A 27,125-nucleotide genomic window follows, 5' to 3' on the forward strand; every position below is an offset into this window, starting at 1 on the left:
TAAAGGAAATAAACTTACTGTGAGATCTCAGGCAGAGTTGAAGCTAAATCAGCAGCAGACAGAATATATCGAATATTATTAACAGTTTAGACAACATTGGGCTGTTCCCCACATGTTCATATTCTCTCTCTCTCTCTCTCTCTCTCTCTGTTTCTTCATGCACATACCTGAAACTACTCTCACTCATAGAAGCCAATTGTTGAAGTCCATCTGTGGACACCTGAGACTTCAGACATCATGGTTTTTGTCTTGCCTCTCAAAATCTTCATCCCCCACCTTTTCACCTCAGACAGTTCTTGAACATTCATTGTTGGCTCTTATACATCTTTTACATTCCTGGTTTGTCACCATAGTCAAACACTGGCATATGTTTCATGCTACCCTTACTTATTCATTAGGCAGCATAATTTGACGTTGAGTATCGTTTCTATTTGGTAGATTCTCTGGTCATTCATGCTGAAAACACGGCCTTTATCTAAGACATGTCTTTGGCCTGCTGTCAACTTCCAGCTTCCAACAGCCTTCACTGCAGCCCCCTCAGCCATGAGCACATGCTAACTCCCTTCAAAATTAAAATGTCGTATTTTATAGTTAATCATTGTGTCACCCTCTTAATCCAAACACCCGAGATATGTAGCATAAAGTTACAAACCATTTTACAAGTCTAACTTACATGTCTAAAATATTTTCACATGAACTCAATACGACACTCACTCATTATTCTGGTGCTCTATATGCCCACATTGGCTCTAATCCTATGACTTATATTACGCTCACTTGCCTCCTTAATATCCATCAATCTGATATCAGCCTTATTTGCCTTATTTCCATTTTGTACCACAGCAAAGGGGGCCCTTTTATTAAACGTTTTCAAAGTGTACACTTGGTCACAATCAAAATGCTGGTAACATATATGTGTATGTATATAGATAGATATCTCATTATGATCAATTTAAAGGACATAATCAGATGTGTACATAAGAGCATTTGTTACATTCATATGTACAGTGCAGCCTTTTATTTCTTTGATCCTTCTTGATTATATGCCAACATTTGTATAAAAGTTCACTTTATTAGACAGATCCTAGCTTGATGTTACTGCATCGAGTGTCATTGCCACCTTACTTTTTAAATGGGGATTGGGATCATTGCTACCTAAGAGTCGGGGAAAATTTGAGCTCTTATTCCTAATTTGTGAATTAACACCTGGCTTAAGAGGATAAACTAAGACAATGAGTCAGGTTCACCAACACATTGTTCAGTTGGGTAGATTCTCAGTCTGCCTTGAGCAGAGCACTTTAAATGCAATCCGATCTATGTTTTAATGAGGGTCCTACACCTCCTCCCTGGAGGCTTTCACTGCTTTGATTAAGGATTTAGTTTTCTGTTATTGCATGATGTGCACCATTCTATTGAAACAAAAAGCAAACCTAAAATGTAAGCCACATAATAAAAGGTGAGCAAGTCTTCACTAAAAGTGAAAGGCTTGATTTTTGCGGATTCAGGATCAGCAACAACCTGTGTCCCAGGCTGGCCGCCATTTCAGCCAGATCTTCTGGCTCTGGTCCCAGCTTTGCCCCTGGCCAGCTGTGTGACCTGGCAACGCCAACTCTCCTCTTTGAGCCTCAGGGTCTTATCTGAGAGATGAGGTGACCTTTAATCCCTTCTGGCTCTTAAACTTTTTGATTCTATGAAGGCCATGAGTCTTTCTGACACTAAACCCACATCATCACAACAGATCAAAGGATGGAAAACTTAAGTGCAAATAAAGGTCGAATGACACATTTAAAGGCAAGTGCTTCCAAACACCAAGACTCAGGGGAAAGCTCATGTCTGCAGTAGTGTCTCAGAATTCTTCTATAAAATGGGCTGAAAAAATGAAAGTATTGCTATTAGGCCAGGCTAGTGTCAATAACACTAAGTGGGTCCAGGATTTTTGTTCACAATTGGCATATTTTGTCATTACTAGATACCATATCTAATACACTTTATATATCAATGGCTTCATGTATTGAGAATGTACCCAGACACCAGGAAAGAAATAGAAAAAAAAAAAAAGCTACATAACCCTAAAGAGAGGATTTAAATTTCTTGAGAAATTTTTATGAAAACATGTGAAATCTTTTCATTGGTAAATGCCTTAGGCCCTCATTCGAAGACCACACTAACCTACAGAAATAAAGAAAAGGATTCTTAATAGCTCAGGTTGATCAAGCTCTTACTGTGTGCTAGATACTTTTCTCAATATATAACGTAACTTACATATCTTACAAAAATTTTAAAGAGTCATAAATTCTGTTCTTCCATTTTATGGATGAGGAAACTGAGGCCACTCACCCTGACATTCAGGGGCCACTCTCCTAACCATCAAACCACATCACCCTTCTAAATAGAAAGAGAAAAGGGCTCCTAGTCACAGACTTGCTGAGAGTCTGACAAAAACAGAGATGTCAAAGAAACTGTAAAAAGCACAGGTAATGGGAAAAACTCAGAAATTTATAGTGTTTTGGGAAGCAAAAGTAGGACAATTTACTGATCTGCTTATTTGTTAACTTACCTAATTTATCTGTTTCTATAGCACATACTCTGTACCAGACCCTAATGTCCTTACTTTACAAATCTTCACTCATTCTATTCTCTCAACAACCTTGTGAGGCAGAGAGTGTAATTTTACTCATTTTATACATAAGGAAATTGAAGCCCAGAGAGGTCCAGTAAGTCTCTTAGTTGACACAGCTAGTAAGTACCGGAGCCAGGATTTAGAGTGGGCCAGACACACCACAGTGCTGTGCTGGTTCACGGGTACTTCCTTTCTGGGGGAGGGTGGAGGAGATGAGGTCTACCTTTGTCACCCAAGCTGGAGGGAAGAGGTGCAATCTTAGCTCACTGCAGCCTCAAACTCCTAGACTCAAGTGATCCTCCAGCCTCAGACTCCCAAGTAACTGGGACTACAGGTGCATGCCACCACACCTGGCTAAACAGGTACTTCCTTAATCTACCCACTGCATTATAAAAAGGGAGGTTCATTTATTCATTTGGCAATACTATTATTGCTGCATACTAATTTTAATATTGCTTGAAAGCAATATTGAATATGGAGGGATGATGAGTTTCAAGAAAAGATTAAACTTATTTTGGTATTTCAGGTCGAGATTCTCTTGTACATTTTAGAAGGATTTTCATTCAAAACAGTTATTTTTGCTGTTGTTTTGTTGTTTATAGTATCAAACTCCAACTGTTTGAAAAACTCAACATCAATACTTTAGATTTTGTAAGGATACATGATTTGGATTTTCACTATATTTGAGATTAGAATAGCAATTATAATGAGATGAGCCACCATATTTACTTTCCAAACAGATGAGAGTGCCAAGGTGAGAAAATGGCTATAATTTAGTTTATTAAAATTATATAAATTTATGTCTAAAACAAGAACTAAGTCATTGTCTATAATTCTCTTATGTAATACCCTCTATCCTCAAGCAAAATAAATAAAATATTCAGCAGAAGGAAAGTTATTTGAGATTGCCAACAAGTACTAAGAAAACTATAATGGGCATTTGATGTATCTTGTGTCTGAATTGTCAACTGTGCTTTTCCTATTATTTCCTTTTGGCACTTTTGATGAGCAGACTGTCTGCTTAGTGTTAACATTAGTTTTAGAAAAAAGACCTAAATAAAGTAGAAAACCAAACTCCTACAGGCATCAGTCATTCAACAGGATGGTTTTCTCTAAAGGATACAACCCTTTCACTTGTGGTTTAAAATAGGCATAGCTTAGTCCACAGAAATGCCTTAACCTGCTTTTGGGCTCTGCTAATATCCGGTGACATCTTTTGAAGTGCTAGTGTTTTCCAGGCCCTCTTTACCCACTTGAAGTTATATAGTGTACAGCAGGATCCCAATTAGCAGAAATCAGTGAAGAGTAAAACACGATATTGCCCAGAGAATATTTTATTTAAATTGTACAGTGTGATAAAATACATGAAAACAGAGTTGCTACATCTCATAAAAGAAACCTGAGATTTAAGAATTAGTTGAAAATATGTGGTTGGGAGCTGCGCAGAGTGATGAGTGGCTGTGTTCAAAATGAGAACTGCTTCCTCATTTTTTAAAAGATTTTATTCTAAACCTAAATACAACATATGGCTTCCTTCCACAGCTCTGGGGTGGATTCAGCAGTATATTTTCCAGATCAGCACATCAACTTCAGATCTGTGACACCGGCCAGGCAGCCTGAATCAATTAATTTGAAAGCCTCGAAGAGCATGGACCTTGGTAAGCAAGGGTGAGGTGACATCCAGGTCAGCTCTCCAGCCTCAGCCTATTTATCTTCCCAAATGTCCTGGTTTTGTTTCTTCAACTCAAACCTCAGGGAACAAGGTCTGCAGAAGCCTGGAGGAAGGGATAATGGCCATCCCACCCTCCTATCTCTTCACACATTTAATTGTAATTACCCACTTTGTGAAACAAAGAGAAGTGATTTATTTTTACAAAGTGATCTATAAACTATCCTCCCATCATAGATGACAAAAATGATTCCTTCTGGAGGATCTGAATTCCAGAGGCATCTTTATCTCATCTATCTGCCTTTGCATTTGCACCCTCGCTTCTGCCAGGGCATTTCCACTCTTTGCGGGCATACCTGTTGCAGAGCCTGGGAAAATCATGTGGTTCAAAGCATCTTTTGCCTTAGTGCTTCACTTCCTTCTATTCTTCTCCATGTGTGATGGATAGGGATGGCATCAGTGCAGAAGATTCAGCTTTTTAAATGCCCATCCCCAAATCCTGTGACACTGGAGGGAAAAAGGGTCTCTTGGGCGTGCCACACTGAGGGTGTCAAGGTACCCTGTGTCCATGCCTGAACAACCTCACTGAGGTTCTGAGCACCATGGGGAACTTCCTGGTGACTGTTGGGTGCCATGGCAGAGCAAGGGCCCCTGTTAACTGTGTTCTGAAAGCCTTGGGACATCTCAGATACCCTAGAGCATCACTGCCCTCCCATGGGCTCTTAGAGAGAACATCATTAGAGAAAAGTATGGATACAATAAATTCTCAGCAAAATATCCATTGCCTCATGAATGCTTGGAGGCCAAGCTTTGCAATTGTTTTTTCTCAAGGCATATTATATATTTTATTAGTAACAACGAGAAAATAGAATAATCAAAAGTGCGTGCTCCACCAAACAATCTGATAAATAGTGCTTATCTGTTACTCATTTACAGGAGTTCAGAAAAATGTTCAATCATGATGAAAGAAGAGAAATTGATTCTATTTTGTATAAATTAACTAAATGACTGGGATGCATTTGCTGTAATCACCTGTAGTGAGAGACAGATAGAAACCTTAACAAGGAAGCTGTCTTGAGCACTGGTCAGAAAGAGTATTTTTTCAAGCGTGAACCTTTGACAAACCAAAGGAATAATTTGTGACAGTGACATAGGTTATTACTAATAATTTAAAGAGCAGTTCATTTTCATAGAGTGCTTGATAAACATTTCCTTTTCTGTCTTCCCAACTTCTCTGTAAAGAAGATGAGTGGATCAAAACTGCTCTTATTTTTGAGGAGAGAAATATATTTGTTTTTCTCATTTAATTAAAGCAGCCACTATTATGTTTCTAAAAAGAAAAAACAGCACCCATTTTAAATTAAGAGAGAAAAAATATTATGAAATCTATAAAAAAACCAAAGACATGTCCAGAATCAATATTTTTGTTTACATTTTAATTTTATTATTATTATTATTATTATTTTGAGATGGAGTCTCGCTCTGTCACCCAGGATGGAGTGCAGTGGTGCGATCTCGGCTCACTGTAACCTCCACCCCCTGGGTTCAAGTGATTCTCCTACCTCAGCCTCGCAAGTAGCTTGGATTACAGGCGTCTGCCACCACGCCAGGCTAATTTTTTTTGTTTTGTTTTGTTTTGTATTTTTAGTAGAGACGGGGTTTCTCCATGTTGGCTGGGGTGTCGAACTCCTGACCTCAAGTGATCCACCCACCTCGGCCTCCCAAAGTGCTGGGATTACAGGCGTGAGCCACTGTGCCCAGCCGTTTTGTTTACATTTTTATTACCAAAAACTGTTTTTTGAGTTTTCTCTTGTAAACTGAAATAGTCCTAGCAAAGTATATGTAGTTAGCCGTCATTCTTTGCATTTTTTTATACATATGCCATAAATGACAACGGTAATAGTAAGGTTTATTCATTTTACAAAATTGGTCAGGTTACGAGCTATTTTCTTCAGGACCCTAGTACCAAACTAAAAGCACTGGCTAAAATGCACCATGCAGTGGAAATACTCAATAGCATGCTGTAAAAACAAGTTTAGAATAATCATCAAACTTTGGTCCTTTCCAAGAAGTACCAGGCTAAAGCCAACAGTCTTTCAGAAGGCCCTGAGAGTCAGCATTCTAGTACCATTTTGATCCCTTCTCCCCAGAACAGTCAGGGAGCCTAACAAATGTGTTAGCCTTCTCAATATGAAATTCACTTAGGTGATACCGCAATGGTAAACATTTGAAAGTGTCTTTTCTGTTTCATTAGAGGAATAGACTATTGTATATAGTTTCGTTTTCCATATATAGCACTAGGCCAATGTAAGAGATTAATTTATTTGCTCAAAAGGTAGGTGACTATGTTTATAGGAATAATCCTAGCAGGATCTTGATTCTTTAAAATGTTTTAACATTCTTTAAAACGTCTTAATAAGTATCCTATTTAGGATGAATACACAATTCATGATGTCTATTTTTGACCTGGAAAACCAGCATTTTCATATGGTTCAAAATTTAAAAAAAAAAACACCTTATATTTGTTACATAATTAATTTATATTGGCTATTTCTCACTTTATAAAGTCTGTAGGAATCTTCAAAGGCTGATGGGTCCTATCAGTACCCTTGTTTTTGTTTCATATTTGCTACTAAGACCAAACTAGTATTTTAACTTGCATGTTAATGAGTCATTGTTCATCTGCTCAAGCTATTTTAAAGGTGAGTGGCTTCCATTTACTTATTTTCACTTATATTTTCAAAGACAGACAATTCCGATTAAGAAAAAATAAAGCCTCCTTATTCCCATCCCTTTTACCTATTCATCAGACACAAACATAGTTTAAAATGTAAGTGCTCCTAGAAAGCACTAGTTGCTTCCCCATCTACGTACATGTCCACATCACATATCACTTCTTTATAATAGTTCCATAGTGTTACATTCATTAATCTTCATTTACAGCTTACTTTACTCTTCCCCTTTTAATGGAATGTGGGCTTCATTGGCAGTTCTTTTGTTGTTGTTTTGGTGGGTTTTTGAGTCGTTTGTGTTTAAGATTTTGCAATTTGTTTATTTATAGCCTTTGCCACGTTACCATTTGTTAATTTTGTCCTCTTTCATTTATAAGATATTGTTACATGGGATGCAAGTGTTTTTTTGCAACCCATTATTTGTCTTTTTAGTTTGATTGTGATATTTCTTATCATAAAAAAGGTTTCAGTCTTATTCTCAAATATTTTCATCATTTCTTCTTTTGTGACATTTGGGTTATATGTTTATCTCATTTTCTTCTGGTACTTTTAGAGGCTTTAAAAATATTTAGGAATCTATCATATATTTTTATCCATGGGGTATGAGATGGAAGAATTTTCTCACATAAATAAGCAAATTATTAATAACATGTATTGACTTCTCCGTTCTTTCCCTATTAATTTGAAATTTAGTCACATTGAATAGTAAATTTGCACACATAGATGTGTGGGTTTCTAGACATACTATTCTGTTGATATATTAGTCCATCTCATGTCAGCATCACCCCATTTAAATTATCTTGCTATTATGTCTTGTTTTGATTACTTACAGGATAATCTTCCTTTAATTTTTCTTCCTTTGTGAAATTACTTTGGCTCTTCATATGTACTCATTCTCCTGCATGGACTGTACAATCAGCTAATCAAAATGAGTTTAAAGATGAAACAGGAATGCTTCCACTGTGGGGGGGGGGTGTGTGTGTGTGTGTGTGTGTGTGTGTGTGTGTGTGTGAGAGAGAGAGAGACAGCATGCACATTAATTATAATGTTTGCTATTGGCTTCTGATGGAAACATTTGATCAAGCTACATAAGTTTCTTTGCATTCCTAACTTCCTAAAAGTTTTTTGATTAAATCATTTATTTTTTTAATCAAGAATGAGTGTTTAATTTTAGTAAGTGATTTTAAGGCCCTTACTGGCTGATAATGTGGATTTTGTTCTTTATTCTATTAGTGAAATAAAAGTGAGTTAATTAATAGATTCCCCAATATTAAATCTTTGATTCTTTTTCAATGACTCTAAATTTTTCTCTTTACTTGCAAAAATGTTTATTGATTAACTACAGATATGTATATTAAACACTTCTTGAGATGGTTAACACATTATATGCTCTAAAATGTAGGTGTACAACTCTGATAACAATTTTACTCAGTGTCATTAATTCCTATATATACATTATAAGTATAATGTATATGTAGCCCTTTTGAGGCTGCTTTGCCTTGGGATTTTGTGGATACTTTTACTGGCATGCATGTGGTCACATTTAAGTCAGAACAGAAATGATTAACATGATAAATAAAAGGAAATTTGTTTTTAAATAATTGCATGTAGTCATGCTAATTCAAAGGGGTTAGGGTGTCACTTAAGAGACTGGGTGGATACTTCTGGGTTTTGGAGAAAATCAATCTTTTCCTACTAATTGTAGACTTTTCCCTATTTATTTAAATTACCAGAATTACTGTGTTCAGTCTGGACCCCTTTAATTTGTTCATAATTGAGCTTGTGTGGGTGTTGAGTTGGAAGCTCTCAGGAGCTGAATAACACAGCTGCCTCTTTGGCCTTTGGCATAGGGTTTTCCCCCAAAGAGCTGCCCTTGTTGGCAGTATGCCAGGAAGTTACATTCAAAGACTTTTTGATGAGGCATAAAAATCTTTAATTTCCAGGCTTGGTGTTTTATGACCCCATAATACTGTTTGAGAATTAGTCTGAATTATTCAAAGGATAGCACTTCAGTTTGTTGGCCCCCTTTGTTGACCTACTCTGTAGCCCCATTCAGAGTTAAGTTTAAAATGCTGTTTCTCACAAGATGCTGTTTTTAGAGTTTTCTATCCTGTTTCACATTGGCCTCCCACTCCCATTTCAGAAGGGTGTTCTATAACACAGTTTGGAGAAGGCTAAGGGCAGTGCAGATGGAAGATGCTGGCCAGCTGTCCTGTTCAGTAAGAGGAAATGAGCTTTGATGCATGAGGCATTCAGACGAAATTTTAGGAAGCTTCCTGACAATGAAGATTGTTAACATTCCATGTCTCATAGTCTTTTAAGAAAGAGCACGTGTCCTGAAAAACTCTCCCTAAAATCAAGACGATAAATAGGTTGGCTGACTTCCTTTCAAGATTTGTGATTCACCAGTTTTATTTTCTGTTAGTTACTTGCTCTAATTTTTTTAAATTAGGAAATGTTTTTAGACACCCACAATTGAAGTAATTTATAAGCCAACTGAGTTCTCACATCTACAAAGGTAAATATTTGAGGTACATTTTGAGTATGAAACCTTTTATATATGTCAGATATTCCTCTTAGACAGTACATTTCTAGTATCAGCTCAAAGATGAGCATGAAAAAAGCCCCATTCTACTGCTCTAATACTTTCTTTTTAAGATTGTATTCATATAGTGAGGTACTTCTATATGAATTATTGATAATAAAGACTGAATACATAGGATAATTTTTATAAAATTGTATATTCTAATAAGTGTGATGCTGGTTTGTATGTATTAATATATAAAATATATTTTACTATTTTTATTTATATCCATGGATTTCTTTTATTGTCCACCAATAAGTAGTACCTCTGAATATAGTTAAAAGCTGAATTGGATATTACTGTTTGGGATACAACTTTGACTTAAAGAAAAGAACCTGTTTTGTAAAGAAAAATTAATGGTAATATTGTAAGAAAGTGTCTATTTGTATAATAGACAAGTATACAAAGATGAAGTCAGCTATATACTTTAAGCTCTAGTAAGTCAAAATAAAGGAATTATAGAGAATGTTCTTTCATTAAGTAAATGTTTATTAAGTGCCTACTGTGTGCCGGGAAGTGCATTAAACACTGGCGATGTGGTAAATAAATGAAAGAAATGGTGCTTGCTGTCTGTACCTAGATTAGAACCCCAACAGGAAAGAAAAGCTCAAGAGTTAAGGAAAAACTACCAAAAGGAAATTCTGACATTATGATAACTTATCTCAGGGAGGAAGAAAGGGAAGAGGCATCTGAAGACACTCATGTGGCTGCCTCAAGAACTCACTGATAACCTCGGCTATGTAGAAAAGAGGAAGAGAGAAGCAAATGATTAAAATATATACATATATATGTACATTTTTAGTGTGTGTGTATATACACATACACACACACACACACATATATACGCACACACACACGCACACACGTAGTAAAAATCTAAAAGAATATATGCAGGAAGAGGTAAACAGCTGCATGAGAGGAGGCTTGCAAAACCTAGGAAAAGTTAGACAGCCAAGCTATTTTTAAAGCATGAAAAAGAAAGTGTGCGAGGTGGCCCATTGTTTTAGACCCCTGCTAGATGTCAGGTGGAAAGCAAAGCCACTCAGTTCCTGTGTTAGTATTATCCTCATACATTGGAGAGAATGATGGTCAAACCGAAAAAGCATGGCTGCCAGGCAATGGAAATCTAGACAATTTACATCCCTGTGCACTAAAAGGCTTGTGATTATAAAGTGGCCGTCCCTGATCATCAGAAATTATGAAGAGTAGGCCTCACACTTGAAGACAAGGAAGCAAATGATCAATTTTCAGAAAGATAATGAATTCCAGAAACAACTGGTAATCTCAATGCTGATCGTCAGAAGATTTCCATGTTTGTGAAATTAAAAAAAAAATGTGGTGGTCACCAGCAATCTCAATGGAGTCCTTGAAATAACTGGTGTCTCCTTTCCTTTTTGATGGGATTTCTAAACTGCTAAGTCAGGAAAATGTTTTACATATAGGTTATGTTGATGTTTATAAAGTTATTTCCGTTTGTTTTCTGATTGAGACTTATGGGTCAAATTACATACAGAGGTAGACACAGCATTAAAATGTCCCTTCCTGAAATGTGCTAATTAATGTCTCATTGTCACCTTGGAGAAAATTAAATAACATATACCATAAAACGATATCTTTATTGTGTTCTGATAAAACTCAACAGAATTTGATGAAGATTGGATATATGTAATTTGGCACATATCTAACTTAATATTTGTATACTTCCCTGTCTGTTATACAAAGCAAACAGACCTCTTTCAGTCTTAGTTAATTTTTCTTTACAAAACAGGATTTTTTCCTTAAAGTCAAAGAAGAGTAAAGAAGGAAAAGGCACTCTTCACAAATTTTCAAGAAATACTGTCTTAGAGAATTGGGTGATAGATTGACAGAATTAGCATGCAGATGATTTCTCCAGAATTGAAGAAGATAGAATTTAATAAAGAATGATGCATTCATTCAACAAGGATTTATTGACACTTACTGTATGCCAGGCAATATCCCAGGTAAATAAGACAAAGGCTGCAGTCTTACAGTGTTTTCATTCTCGTTGTGTAAACAGATGGTAAAGATGTATACAGTGAATAAATAATAAAATTTCAGATGATAGAGATTCAAATAGAAATGTTTTTTCCTAAAGCCAAATTCAGGTAGAGAGAATGACTGAGGGGACATGAAGGTATTTTAGATGGGATAGTGAATGATAAAGTTTGTGTCCTAAAGTCAGGTTAAAAAAGATTAATTGTATAAGTGTAGGATTTACGAGAGTGGGGATAGTAACCACTGAAACAATCCCCTGGTTCTTAGCTACTTGCCTGACACGGCCATCCCCAGAGCTAGTTCTGTGTTTTCAGATCAAAGGAGAAAACAGCTCCACTTTATTCTGGCCTGGTCATAACACATTTACAGTTCCATGTTCAATTGTGGGTACAATATTTTAATAACTACAAAGACAGTATAGAATGCAATCCAGATATTGGTGAGAGGCCTAGAAACCATGTTTAGTAAAGAACAGTTGAAAGAATAAAGATATTATGCCTGAGAGATGATTTGAGTCATAGGAGAGCTCTCCTCAAATATTTTCATGCAAATATTGAAAGACTCACATATGTTTAAAATTAATCAGTACCCCAGATACATCAAGCAATGATAATCACATCAGAAGATACATCACATTTACAAGTTTTGAAATCGAGAAGGATAACAGTGATGGAAAACGGAATTCTGGTTTATGGCATGTTTGGTATGAAAGGAAAAATATATAAATTAAAACAGCTCCTGAAGACTGAAAAGAGAAGCAGAACTCACCAAAATTATGAAAAAGAGACCATCATATATTTTTCAGTGTTCGACAAGGGATACGGGTTCTTTTTATTTTTTGTTAGAGTATTTTAATATGATTATGTCATTAAAACATATTATAGGGCCGGACACAGTGGCTTACACCTGTAATCCCAGCCCTTTGGGGGGCCAAGGCGGGCAGATTACCTGAGGTCGGGAGTTCGAGACCAGCCTGACCAACATGGAGAAACCCTGTCTCTACTAAAAATACAAAATTAGCTGGGCGTGGTGGCCCATGCCTGTAATCCCAGCTACTTGGGAGGCTGAGGCAGGAGAATCGCTTGAACCTGGGAGGTGGAGTTTGCAGTGAGCGGAGATCACGCCATTGCACTCCAGCCTGGGCAACAAGAGTGAAACTCCATCTCAAAAAATAAATAAATAAATAAAATGTATTATAATGTATATAGTTATATGTTTTAACTACATAACTGTATTATAATATGTACACAGATTATAACACTGTGTACATGTTACACAGAATATAATTGTAGTGAGATGAATAGATGAAAAGTTGAATTTAGAGAACCTACCTGGCAGAACTCAGGCTGAATTCTTAGACATCTCTAGTGATAAAAGACTTCGGATAGTTTCCAGCACCTCCATCCACGGCAGGCCTCTTTCGAAACATTAAGAAAACCAACATTTGGATTAACCAAAATTTAGCATGTAATTATATTTTAGATGATTGCTACATTTAAAGTGAATTATAGACTATTAGTAGTAGTAACTGAAATGTAGAAATATAGATCACTATAATATAACTTGATCAATATTTCAGATGTAGCGGAATAAGGCAGATTCTGTTTAAAATTCATTAAAATAACCATTTGAGTTGGAAGCAAAGGTGTAAAAATGGTTCTCTATGTCAAGGACATGCTTTTCATATCCCTGTAAGTCTCTATCCTTTCCTCCTGCTGTATTTTTACATTCCCTAAGAAACATACTTTCAAGAAGAATTTGACTTTGTATTCATTCTTACTACTATTAATTGGAAAACAGTATCTTTTGTGTAGGAATTGTACTTTTATAATGCTTCATATGTTTCTAGACTTGTCTAAAAGTTGTGGCAAATGCCAGGCCATCCCTGTCATACCCCTCCCATGACTAAATGCTCACAAATGCCATAAACTTAGCTGCTCTCTTTTATAAGTTATTGAATGAGTAAATAAGAGATACAACTTTCTCAAATGCCCCCATCTGAAAAAGGAAAACATTCGGAGTAAGGATCATCCCTCTTGCATAAAAACGCTTAACCTAATGCCTAGAACATCCCTAATGCCTAGGGATTTGGTGGTGTCATTAGTAATAGTAGCAGTCATGGAGAGGGTAGTGTTGGTAGTATAATTAGAAATGAGCTTCTACATCTCCTACAAGTTTTTCTTATAATTAGTAGTGGACTTGAACAGTCAATATAAGTAAATTCTCCTAAAGTTAAGTATTATGAAATGCTGGGAGAAAAGTTAACCTGTGGATTTCATAGGTATATCCTTAAGTCAATAACGGGTCCACAAATGGTCTCAAATGTTGCCATGCAGTTTTTCACTGAGTGTATTTTCTCAAGCTGGGGGCATGTTTAATGGAATATGTAGTTAATTTAAAATGTCACTGTCTCTCAGAGAAATGTTAAGACTCTATTTCCCCAGAAGAGATACAAAAAAACTATAGTTTAGAAAACCTTAACCAATGATATTCTGCCAGTAACAAACCCATGCAGATTTTTACTAAATTGACCTCTGTGTACTTAGAACATTGTCTGTGCTCTGATTAGAAATCTTGGTCAATGGAAAAACTGCCCTATTCTTTAAAATTTAAATATTCTGGGCTCCTCTTAAAACTTGGATTAGAACATGAAGTGCTTTCTTCTTTATATTTTGTACTGAGGCTCTGTATCTAGGATTCTAAGCCTTTTTTTTTTTTTACTTTTTATTTTTTTACTACACTTTTTACTTTTTTTTTTTTTTTTTACTATACTATACTGGGATACATGTGGAGAACATGCAGGTTTGTTAAATAGGTACACACGTGCCATGGTGGTTTGCTCACCCATCAACCCGTTCATCTACATTAGGTATTTCTCCTAAGACTATCCCTCCCCTATGCTCCCACCCCCCAACAGGCCCCGGTGTGTGATGTTCCTCTCCCTGTGTCCATGTGTTCTCATTGTTCAACTGCCACTTATGAGTGAGAACATACGGTGTTTAGTTTTGTGTTCCTGTGTTAGTTTGCTGAGAATGATGGTTTCCAGCTTCATCCATGTCCCTGCAAAGTTCATGAACTCATACTTTTTTATGGCTGCATAGTATTCCATGGTGCATGTGTGCCACATTTTCTTAATCCAGTCTATCCTTGATGGGCATTTGGGTTGGTTCCAAGTCTTTGCTATTGTGAATAGTGCCACAATAAACATACGTGTGCATGTCTCTTTAGAGTAGCATGATTTATAATCCTTTGGGTATATACCCAGTAATGGGATGGCTGGGTCAAATGGTATTTCTGGTTCTAGATCCTTGAGGAATCGCCACACTGTCTTCCACAATGGCTGAACTAATTTATACTCCCACCAACCAACAATGTAAAAGTATTCCTGTTTCTCCACATCTTCTCCAGCATCTGTTGTTTCCTGACTTTTTAATGATTGCCATTCTAACTGGCATGAGATGGTATCTCATTGTGGTTTTGATTTGCATTTCTCTAATGACCAGTGATGATGAGCTTTTCTTCATATGTTTGTTGGCTGCATAAATGTCTTCTTTTGAGAAGTGTCTGTTCATATCCTTCACCCACTTTTTGATGGGGTTGTTTTTTTACTTGTAAATTTGTTTAAGTTCCTTGTAGATTCTGGATATTAGCCCTGTGTCAGATGGATAGATTGCAGAAATTTGTTCCCATTCTGTAGGTTGCCTGTTCACTCTGATGATAGTTTCTTTTGCTGTGCAGAAGCTCTTTAATTTAATTAGATCCCATTTGTCAATTTTGGCTTTTGTTGCCATTGCTTTTGGTGTTTTAGACGTGAAGACTTTGCCCATGCCTGTGAGCTGAATGGTATTGCCTAGGTGTTCTTCTAGGGTTTTTATGGTTTTAGGCGTTATGTTTAAGTCTTTAACCCATCTTGAGTTAATTTTTGTAAAAAATATAAGGAAGGAGTCCAGTTTCAGTTTTCTGCGTGTGGCTAGCCATTTTCCCAACACCATTTATTAAATAGGGAATCCTTTCCCCATTGCTTGTTTTTGTCAGGTCTGTCATAGATCAGATGGTTGGAGATGTGTGATGTTATTTCTGAAGTCTCTATTCTGTTCCATTGGTCTATATATCTGTTTTGGTACCAGTACCATGCTGTTTTTGTTACTGTAGCCTTGTAGTATAGTTTGAAGTCAGGTAGCATGATGCCCCCAGCTTTGTTCTTTTTGCTTAGGGCTGTCTTGGCTATATGGGCTCCTTTTTGGTTCCATATGAACTTTAAAGTAGCTTTTTCTAATTCTGTGAAGAAAATCAATGGTAGCTTGATGGGGATAGCGTTAAATCTATAAATTACTTTGGGCAGTATGGCCATTTTCACTATATTGATTCTTCCTATCCCTAAGCATGGAATGTTTTTCCATTTGTTTGTTTCCCCTCTTATTTCCTTGAGCAGTGGTTTTTAGTTCTCCTTGAAGAGGTCCTTCACATCCCTTGTAAGTTGGATTCCTAGGTATTTTATTCCCTTTGTAGCAATTGTGAATGAGAGTTCACTCATGATTTGGCTCTCTGTCTATTACTGGTGTATAGGAATGCTTGTGATTTTTGCACATTGATTTTGTATTTGGAGACTTTGCTGAATTTGCTTATCAGCTTAAGGGGATTTTGGGCTGAGACGATGGGGTTTTCTAAATATACGATCATATCATCTGCAAACAGAGATAATTTGACTTCCTGTCTTCTTAGTTCAATACCCTTTATTTTTTTCTCTTGCCTGATTGCCCTGGCCAGAACTTCCAATACTATGTTGAATAGGAGTGGTGAGAGAGGGCATCCTTGTCTTGTGCCAGTTTTCAAAGGGAATGCTTCCAGCTTTTGCCAATTCAGTGTGATATTAGCTGTGGGTTTGTCATAAATCGTTTTTATTATTTTGAGATACATTCCATCAATACCTAGTTTATTGAGAGTTTTTAGCATGAAGCAGTGTTGAATTTTATTAAAGGCCTTTTCTGCATCTATTGAGATAATCATGTGGTTTTTGTCATTGGTTCCGTTTATGTGAAGCATTACATTAATTGATTTGCGTATGTTGAACCAGCCTTGCATCCCGGGGATGAAGCCAACTTGATCATGGTGGATAAGCTTTTTGATGTGCTGCTGGATTTGGTTTGCCAGTATTTTATTGAGGATTTTTGCATCGATGTTCTTCAGGGATATTGGCCTGAAATTTTCTTTTTGGTTGTGCCTCTGCCAGGCTTTGGTATCAGGATGATGCTGGCCTCATAAAATGAGTTAGGGAGGATTCCCTCTTTTTCTATTGTTTGGAATAGTTTCAGAAGGAATGGTACCAGCTCCTGTTTGTACCTCTGGTAGAGTTCGGCTGTGACTCTGTCTGGTCCTGGGCTTTTTTTGGTTAGTAGGCTATTAATTACTGCCTCAATTTCATAAAGACAGATATGAACTTTTTCTTATCACTTGCTTTTGTTTCCTAAACCATTGTTCATATTTAAATGAAATTCTGTGTTCCTTTTTAAAGAACTTTTGTATTCATATAAGGACATCTTTCTAAAAATATGAAGCTAAGGATGCTTATTTCAAAGAATGGAACAAAATACTTAAGTTCTCCTTGCAAATATGAACCAAATCCATTTTAGTTTTTTGAAGTGAGAATTTCATTAGTTGAAAATGTTATATATAATGTGCAATTAAATATACAATTAAATAATTAAAAATATATGATATAAATATAGGTTAAATGAAGTTTAGCAGTTTCATAATTATCCCTTCTGAATGATATTTTGAATGATAAAATTTGTTATTGGCAATAGTTTATGAAGCTATTAAAGACACTGTAAGGAGAGACAGCTATCTGATTTTTAGATGCAGTAGTTGCAGTTTGTTCTTTAAAAAGCAAAATATAAAAAAAAATTAGAATGAATGAATAAGGCCTAGTATTTGATAGTACGACAGGGTGACTATAGTCAATAATGATTTAATTGTACATTTTAAAATAACTAAAGGAGTACTGGATTGTTTGTAACGCAAAGGATAAATGTTTAAGGGGATGATACCCCACTTTCCATGATGTGATTATTATGCATTGTATGCCTAGATCAGAACATCTCATGTATCCCATAAATATATACACCTACTAAGTACGCACAAAAATACAAAATAAAAAATTATCTTAAGGGATAAAACAGGGCCAGTCATGGTGGCTCATGTCTATAATCTCAGCCCTTTGAGAGGCTGCATTGGGAGGATCGTTTCACCCTGGGAATTTGAGACCAGCCTCGGCAACAAAGCAAGACTCCATCTCTACAAAAAAAATTTTAAAAATAAATAAAATTTTTAAAAAAATAAAATAAAAAGCAAAACACCTTTACTCTTACATATTTTTATTCTCTTATATACCTACCTGTGTTCTTATATTCTAATTTTTCTCAAGTGATTGTACCAACCATATTTCTTCAAATTTGTATTAAAAACAGTCTAACCTAAACATTGTTCTCTGGATCTTTACTTCTACAACATTATCTTTTAGCTGTAAAGTTTACTCTGGAATAAATGTAGCGTGATTCACTTGACTAATATTATACTCTTTGCCATAAAAGTTGTTTCCAATTCTTCACTTTTAGAAACAGGAATGCATTGAGCCTGCTAGTACATCAACCTTTGTAAACAATCATGATTATGTTATCATTATAATTTCTATACGTGTAGTCCCCAGCCAGGTGATGTATTAAAGATATGAGGCTTTTGATTCATATGACCAGTTGCCCTGCAGAAAAGCAATTTTGCTCCTATCAGCAGTATATGGAAGAATCTGGGTGTCATCATTTTTTTTTTCATTTTTGCCAGTGTTATAGGCTTAAAAGGGTTATTTTACTTTACTTTTAAAATCACTTCTGTGGTTAAACCTCTCCCAGCTGTTTGACTGTATGTTTTCTATTGTGAATGATCTGAGCATTTCCTTTATAAGGCTGAAAATTTCTAAATTAAATATCACTTTTTGGAAGTAAAATGTTACTCTGCATTAAAGATCAAATTTCAGCCCTTGCTCACAGGGGAAAATAGATATTTTGCTTTCATTTAAATGTTACCCTCTCTGAAGTACATGCTAATGAATACATTTGTGTCTTTCATTAAGTGTTCAGAAAAATGTCTAACTAAACATGAGGCAGAGGCTGAATTCAGATTTATTTATGATAAAACTGCTTAATCTAGGGCAAGTCAATTAATCTTTTTAAAAATAATTTATTTTTGGTTTTTCATCAGAACCCCAGAAGCCACTATACTTGACATACAGCAGTGCTGGCTGCTTTAGAGCATATTAGTACAAAGACTGGCATCACCATAAACACCTACTCTGCTTTTATAAGACTGAAAAGTGCTTGAAAATACAATTTCACCTCCATGTGAATGTATGTATCCATACATACAATAGATGTATGGATGCAAAAGTCATCCATACATCTATTCCCTCCTTCCTTCATTCATTATTTATTGGGTGCACTGTCTATGCCAGGTAATGTTCCACATATTTGAGACATATCAGTGACAACAGACAGTATCTTATTTCTGTAGCTTACCTTTCTTTAGTGGAAATACTCTCATGAACAAAGTTTGAGCGATGAGGTAAATAAACGATAATAACACAGTAAGTGAATAAAGTTGCTGGAAAGATATCCAGTAGGACAAACATAACACTACAAATTGTGGAAAGAGGAAACATGACTGGAAAGGCTAATGTTTCAATACCCACTTGGTTTCTAGTGTTCATAAGAAAAGGTAACTAGCAACACTATCCAATGAAGGTATAAAAATTAAAGTGAAAATTAAAATAGAGATCAAATTGGAAACTGACTAATCAAGACTGATGGTTTTAAATGGTCTGGGAATAAACTAATCTGTCCTCTGCTGATCCAGGAACTAACTGGCATAATCCCCAGTCCCCAAACACTTCAGAATTGTCTTGAAAGAATTGTGAGAGCCTGAAAAGGTTTCAGCTTGGAATTCCTTAAAAGTAAAATAAGGGGGTACCAATGAATTGGAGAACATTTAGCATGTTTTCAAAATTTGGAGTAAATTATCATAGCACCCAAATTGAAGGAAAAATGAGTTCCATTAGAACTTTTTTATTTTCAGCTTTAATAAATAAGTAGATGTCACGTAAATAATCCCAGTGCTTTCTCTGTACCCAGAAAGGCCAGAGGGAAATCTTAGGTGCCCAGTCCTCTCACTTGAGGCTAACAGTACCACCTTATCAAAGATTGAAGAATATATTTGTTAATATAAACAGTATTCACAAAAATGTCAGTGAAACTTAACAGATTGGCTGTTTTAGTAGTGACTTTAATGATAAAAGTCTTGGAAATGCTGACAAAGTTAAACAGGCTTCTTAAATACGGGATTGCTCACAACCATTAGTGCATGTTTTGTACGTTTCCAGGCTTCAAGAGTCTTCAGGATGTAATAAATGCAGCATTTCCCAAACTCATTTGATCACAGAAACTTTGAGTACAGACTATCTCATAGGTCTCATCCTTTGAGGAATGTCCTTAGCAAAGAAGATGTGAGTTTGCTTGTGAGATTTAAAGGTGATGTGCAACAGCCAGAGTAGGGTGAGGAAGGATTGCCAACAAGCTGGGACACGTGGAGCAATGCTGTGAAGTGGGGTGTAACCTGAGAGAGAATCTCCAGGGCAGAGAAGTGTCCACAGCCACTAAGCAAGTAGGAATTAACTGCAGAGCAGCAAGAATGAACAGGGCTGTAATCAACTAAGCATACATTAACCATGGACAGTGATGATAGAATGTAACTGACAGCACTGCAATATGCCTCCAAAAGAATGGCAAAAGAATGGTAAAGATAACCTCTGATGTTACTGATTATCTGTGGCCAGAAACCTTTGACTCTCTTTTACATATGGTAAAAAGATCAAGCCCTAATATTTAAGCTTCAGTGCCTATTAATCTAGAATATGAAGATTAAAAAGAGGAAAAGCATTAGTAGTAACTGTAATCTTCATAGCTATATGTCAGGCATAGTTTTTTTGCACAGCAATTCCATCGCCATTTTACAGATGGGGCAATCAGGGCTTAAAGATGTTGACTTGTATAAGATATCTCAGCTAGTAAATGGTGGGGCCAGGATTTGAACTCAGGCACATTTAACTTTGATGGTTGGGCTTCAGACCATTATGACTGTTTCAAATAAGGCTTGTCAGTTTCCCAGTCTTAACTCAAAAACAGATTCTCTCTCCACTCTTTTTTAAATTCTATCTTTCATTCAGGACCCATTCAAGTCTTGCCTTCTCTAGGGGACTGTCATTTTTTTTTCCAGCTCCTTTTCTGAATTCCTAAAGCAATAACTATTGGTTATTCAACTTCACAAGTAATTAAGAAAATTGAGATACTATATCTTAGCACAGAATGGCATACTCCTTTGATATTCTTTTGAGTGAGCATTTTTTTCCCATTCCAATCAGGTTATAAGCTTCTACAGGTGATACTGTATACTTCTTGGGCAACTCCCTTCACCACTTAGCATGTGTAGGTGCCCACTAAATCCAAGATGAATGAGTGAATGAATAGTGTTGGAGCAATCTGGCTGCAATCTCAGAAACCCCGTGGACCACAATGATTGATTTGGCTCATCTTACTATCTGGGCAGGTTCTTCCCTTTTCCTACATCAAAAGATTGAATAAATAAAAGTAGAAACAAATGATTAAATGACAAGTGAATAAAAGTGCAAATTAATGTTTTGTTTGAGTAGGAAAATAGAATGAGGATAAAGGTAGTCCAGAACATAGCACCATACGCTCATATTCACTTACCTGGTTTTGTCCGCTTAAAAGGAAAGTGTTTGGGAAAGGCTGATAAAAATGAACGTATTTAAGGAAGGAACGAAACACAGGAAATAAAGGTCAAAGGCTTCAATTTCATTAAATAAGGAAGAATGAAAGCAGTTGTTTAAAACTTGAAGAAAAGGGCTGTGTGCTTTATTTCCTAATTGGAGGAATCTATGAATAAATTAGGCAATCACTTGACATAATTGATTTAGGTCATGTGAATTCACTTGCACCACAAGAGAGGGTAAATCAGATCAAATTGTTTGTGGCCCCTCCTAGTCTTCTGTTCATTACAGGCATTCTTTTTTCCTTTTGTATTCTTCTGTATCTTCCTTTTAGGTTTTTTGGTTGTTTTTTAATCTCAAGAAGTATGTGTTTTTATTTATATTATTTTAATGTATAAGATGTTTTTCCTTTTGGTTGCAGAACAGAGTAGAAGATAATATTCCCGTAATAAAAAAATTTGTGTGCTTCTTATTTATTAATCCCATTTTGATTTTTTCATAAAACTGTTTGCACAAAAATAACGTAGTCTGTACATAAACACAGTGCCATGGGAATTATATTCAAAACATGCTTGAACTGCTTGCTTTTTTACCTGAAGCAACATGAAATTGAATTACATTAGTATAGAGCAATTTGGTTGCATGTCACTTGTGGCAAATATTGTGTAAGCTGAATATTTATAGATTTTGTTCACCTTGGGTCACACGGTATTAGTTGTCACGAAAAATACCCCAAGGTGATACAAAAAAAAAAAAAATCCTGACTCAAAGAAGACAATTGACTCAAAATAAATTGAGAATATTCCAAATAGTTTAAATACTTGGTACAGACCCAATGTAGCTTCATAATTTATGCAAATTTTTATCTGCAAAGCAATTTTTGTATTTAGGTTTAATCAAAGAGCTTAATAACGCAAGTACAATCTATTTACTGTCATCTCATATGCTAAGACAACTGAGAAACATTAAAAGGCCCTACATTCGCATGACCCAATTTGTACAGTAGCCAGCATAACTTCTTGATGTTGATGGATATGTGAGTTAACTCTAAAATGGGCTAAATTAACTAACCCATTAGATATCTAAATGTGTATCCCTTTAAAAAATAGTACTTACTTAAAGGGCTTATCCGTGACCAAGCTATAATTTAGAGATGTTGTTATATTGAAAATGTGGTCACAAAGTCATTAAGGGCAAGAATTTGTAAAGGCAGCTTAGTCTAATTGTCCACCCCACTGGGAAAACTGATGATATGCTTCGTCATTAATGGATTGGGAATATCATATCTGTAAAAGAAGTTAATAGCCTTAAATTGTTGTTTAATATGTCATTACCATGCACTTTTCTAGGTGTGTTTTAGAAGGTTCATTTTAAAAATAAAATGCTGGTGTATAAGAGAAATACTTAGAGAAGCTTATTTGAATGAAAAGAGAAAAATTTGTTTAAGTTGGAGAAGAGATTTACTATGGATAGTATATGTAAAACCAAGAAGTGATCCTAAGAGTTCACTTTGGATTACATTGTTCTTTTTTTTTTTTAATTCAGCAACATCCTGTAAAGTTACTTGATTTGGAAATGCCAACATTCTTAAAATAGGATTAAGAGACACTGCTTTAATAATCGCTCCCTATTATCCACATGTTCTTTGTCATTCAAGAGAATAAAGGAATAATTAGAAAATACTTGACAAAGGATTAATATCCTTAACATATGAAGAGCTCTTATAAATTATGGGAAAACAAATATTTCAATTCAGAATTGGAAAAGTATATGGCAGTTCACAAAGGGCGAAAGAAATTTATTTGGGACATAAATATGAAATATATTCAACCTCACAAGTAATTAAGAAAATTGAGATATTATATTGGCAAACATTGGCAAATGCTGAAATATATATGTTCCAGTGGTACAGAACATGCTTGTTGGCCATTTAAATGAATGCTGCTTTCCTGTAAGGCAGAGTGGTAAATATATAGGCACCTTAACACTATTTTCATCTTCTACCCAGTAATTCTATTTCTAAAAATTATCCTACCAAAAAAATAAAAGACTTGACCAAGATGGAATATAAAAATTTTCCCTATAGTTAATTTTCCAGCAATAAGAGAATTAGTGAAATTATATAATATTAATCTAATCTATATAATACACTGTTATGCAACTAATAGAAATCTTCAGAATGCTTCATGAAATAAAAAATGTTAGTGGTAAAATGCCAGTTAAAAAAAGCAGAGTATACAATTATAGTAGTGTGTATGTGTGTGTGTATGTATATATATAATCACGTACGATGTAGTAACATTTCAGTCAACTGCAGACTGCATATTAGTCCCATGAGCTTATAACAGTCTATGTTTACTATATCTTTTCCATGTTTAGATTTGTTTAGAAACACAGATACTTACCATTAGGTTAAAATTGCCTATAGTATTCACTATAGTAACATGCTCTATGGGTTAATAGCATAGGTACCATAGGCTAGACCATATAGCCTAGGTGTGTAGCAGGCTAAACCATCGAGGTTTGTGGAAGTACATGCTATGATGTTCACACAATGATGAAACTGCCTAGCAATGCATTTCTCAGAACCTATCTCAGTCATCTAGGGACGCATGGCTTATAAATAAAAGAAGAAAGTTTGGCAAAATGTTAATATTGACTTTCTCTTAGTGGAAGTTACATGTATAATTTTTACTTTATTTTTTATATGTTTCTGTATATTTCAAATCTTTACCACAAATATGTATTACACATATAATAAAATCAACTGGCAGTATAAAACTAATTTTAAAATAGAATAAAACAGCAGAATCCTGTTCATGGTAAAAAGAAATGCAGATATTTAACTACAAAAAGGACAGAAGGGGTATGAGGTATGTTTAATGCTTACTTCATTGAGGACTTATCACCTGGAAAGACAAATAAGGATATTTATGGGGCAGAATGATGATATGTTTGTTAAGAGGTTTTAGGTCAACACAGAACACTACTCTTTATCAGTTAAAATAGCATTAGCTACGAGCACATTCCACTGCAATGCTCAGGGATCCGTACCAAACAGTGTTGTCGTAAGCAGGAGTTCATTTGTCTTATGTAACGTGAAGCCTGAATAAGGCCAATCCAGCGTCTCCATGAAGGTATCAGAGGCCTAGTCTCCTTCTTCTCTTCACTCTGCCACTCTTGACTTTCTGGCTCTCGTACCCATATTTGTCACTGCGGAGTGTACAGATGGCTTCTATATCTTCAGCAATCACATCCATGTTTCAGGCAAAAAAAAAAGTAACAGAAGGCAAAAGGGTACGCCAACATTCTTCCCTAATTCAGGAAATCCAGTATCATCTAAGTGCTGTCCAGCAAAATTCTACTCTTATTCATTGGCCAGGACTATCACATGTCACATACTGTCTAGCCAGAAAGTAGCTAGGGAAAACAGGGTTGTAGGTGGCATTGGATCAGTCAAGCTACATGTCTGCCATAGCCACCCAGTGTGTCTGTAAGTTTCTGGTCACTACATGTGTGCAGAAGTGTACAGACAGCCTCATTAGTTAGGCAGAATTTCTGAGTTGCTTTAGATCTTAGTCCTGAGAGACTATTATTTTAATTTTGTTTTGACAGAATTGTAGAATAAGTAGAAAAATGATAAGAGAGCAATGTCCTGATTCTCTGTCCACCGCCAAAGTCAAGCTTGGCCAATTATATTTAAGCTGGAACAGAGGATAAGAGAGAATCATAGTACCATCTTCAAACCAGAGAAGCTAGTGAAGGAACAAGATGCAGGAAGGAGACACCCAGAGAGAAAGATATAACAACAAATTACTATTTTTTCTTAATGTCTCTAACCTACTGGTTTTAAATTTTATATATATACACACATACATATATACACACATACATATGTATGTGTGTATATATGTGTGTATATAAGTATATATGTATATATATGTGTGCATGTATATATGTGTGTGTGTATATGTGTGTGTGTATATATATATATATATATATATATTTTTTTTTTTTTTTTTGAGAAGGTCTCTCGCTCTGTCACCCAGGCTGCAGTGCAATGGTATAATGGCTCGCTGCAACCTCCACCTCCCGGGTTCAAGCGATTCTTCTGCCTCAACCTCCTGAGTAGCTGGGATTACAGACGTGTTTCACAATGCTCAGCTAATTTTTGTATTTTTAGTAGAGATGGGGTTTCACCATGTTGGTCAGGCTGGTCTCGAACTCCTGACCTCGTGATCCACCCACCTTGGCTTCTCAAAGTGCTAGGATTATAAGACATGAGCCACCGCGCCCAGCCCAAATTTTCTATTTTTATGTCCTAAATTGTTGAAGCAATTCTTCTGATTGAAACAGGCAAGGGTTTTATTTTTCTTATGAGTCACTATAGGCACAAGGCCTAGAGCCTATAAGCTTTACAAAAACCTACTGAAGTATGTGAGATATGAACAAAATTATTGGCTGTAATGTATGAACATAAAACTCCAAGTGTGAAATTAATAAATGTTTATCCCTGAAATGGAAGCTTATGCCAATTTCAGTAATTATTACACTTAGAATTTATTATTTTAAAAAATATCAATTGCAAAAAGGTTACATTTTTGGTTTTTTACAACTCAAAAGAATTTCTAAGTAGCAGAGAGATTGCTAAAACAAATCGGTCAATCTATAGTTAACTCATAGGCAAATAATTGTAAATAGATTTTGTAAATCTCTTTCAAATTTTTACAGCAAAAATTTTATTTAATGTAGGAGGGGGGTGGGGAGGAAGAGAGAGTAGCAGGAGAGAACACGCTATGGGTACAGCCCATTGCTTTTACCTTTTCCCTCCCTTTATTATTTGCCTCTGAGATGTCCAAAGAAATCTCTGGTCTTAGGAAAAAAAGATTTTAAAAATTACTGCCTGTGGCTGGGCATGGTGGCTCATGGCTGTAATCCAAGCACTTTGGGAGGCTGAAGTGGGCAGATCACCTGAGGTCAGGAATTCAAGACCAGCCTGCCCAACATGGTGAAACTCCATCTCTACTAAAAATACAAAAATCAGCTGGGTGTGGTGGCACGTGCCTGTAATTCCAGCTACTTGGGAGGCTGAAGCAGGAGAATTGCTTGAATCTGAGAGGCGGAAGTTACAGTGAGCTGAGATTGCACCACTGCACTACAGCCTGGGGGACAAAGGGAGACTCTGTTTAAAAAAAAAAAAAAAATGCTGCCTGTGAGGTCACTCTGGACTCTGGGTCTAGCCACTGTCTGTTTGTCCAGTTAATGTTTTCTATTAGCTCAACTTTGTTCGAGATTCTTAATATAACTCAATACTTTCCAAAAAGCTAGCAGATATTTAATATGTATGTGTAATCGCCTTTTCTGCAGAAAGGAGCGTAATTTAAGTGAGCTCATCTAATAGATCAGTATAAAATACCAGAAGAGTTCACTAGAGTGTGTGAAGAACTTTGTGCATCCCATTTAAGTGAATGGTTGTGTGCTCTGAAATGAAGAGACAGCACATAAACCCCCAAAGTTAATAACCTCTAATAAACAATGAATCTGGATGACAACTTTTCAAAATCTATTACACAGTAGTAGCCCTGGTTTTGCACAGTTTGCATATTAAACAGATGATAGTAGATTCTGGGCAGAAATATAGACAGTATTATGTACTTCAATTCATGCCA

The 27,125-nt window shown here is 35.8% G+C and overlaps 1 protein-coding gene across 5 annotated transcripts in view; it reads left to right on the forward strand.

The window, feature by feature from the left end:
* The window catches only part of PARD3B (par-3 family cell polarity regulator beta), a 1,084,399-nt gene that overhangs the window by 653,360 nt on the left and 403,914 nt on the right, over positions 1-27,125 (forward strand). For all 5 annotated transcript variants that reach the window (XM_063695123.1, XM_019022741.4, XM_019022742.3 and 2 more), the window contains one exon: positions 4,163-4,278. In XM_063695123.1, coding sequence (XP_063551193.1) covers positions 4,163-4,278 — 116 coding nt within the window. The remainder of the gene's footprint in view (positions 1-4,162; positions 4,279-27,125) is intronic.

The sequence above is a fragment of the Gorilla gorilla genome, chromosome 11 (genome assembly GCF_029281585.2).
Source record: "Gorilla gorilla gorilla isolate KB3781 chromosome 11, NHGRI_mGorGor1-v2.1_pri, whole genome shotgun sequence".
Taxonomy (NCBI): Eukaryota; Metazoa; Chordata; class Mammalia; order Primates; family Hominidae; genus Gorilla; species Gorilla gorilla.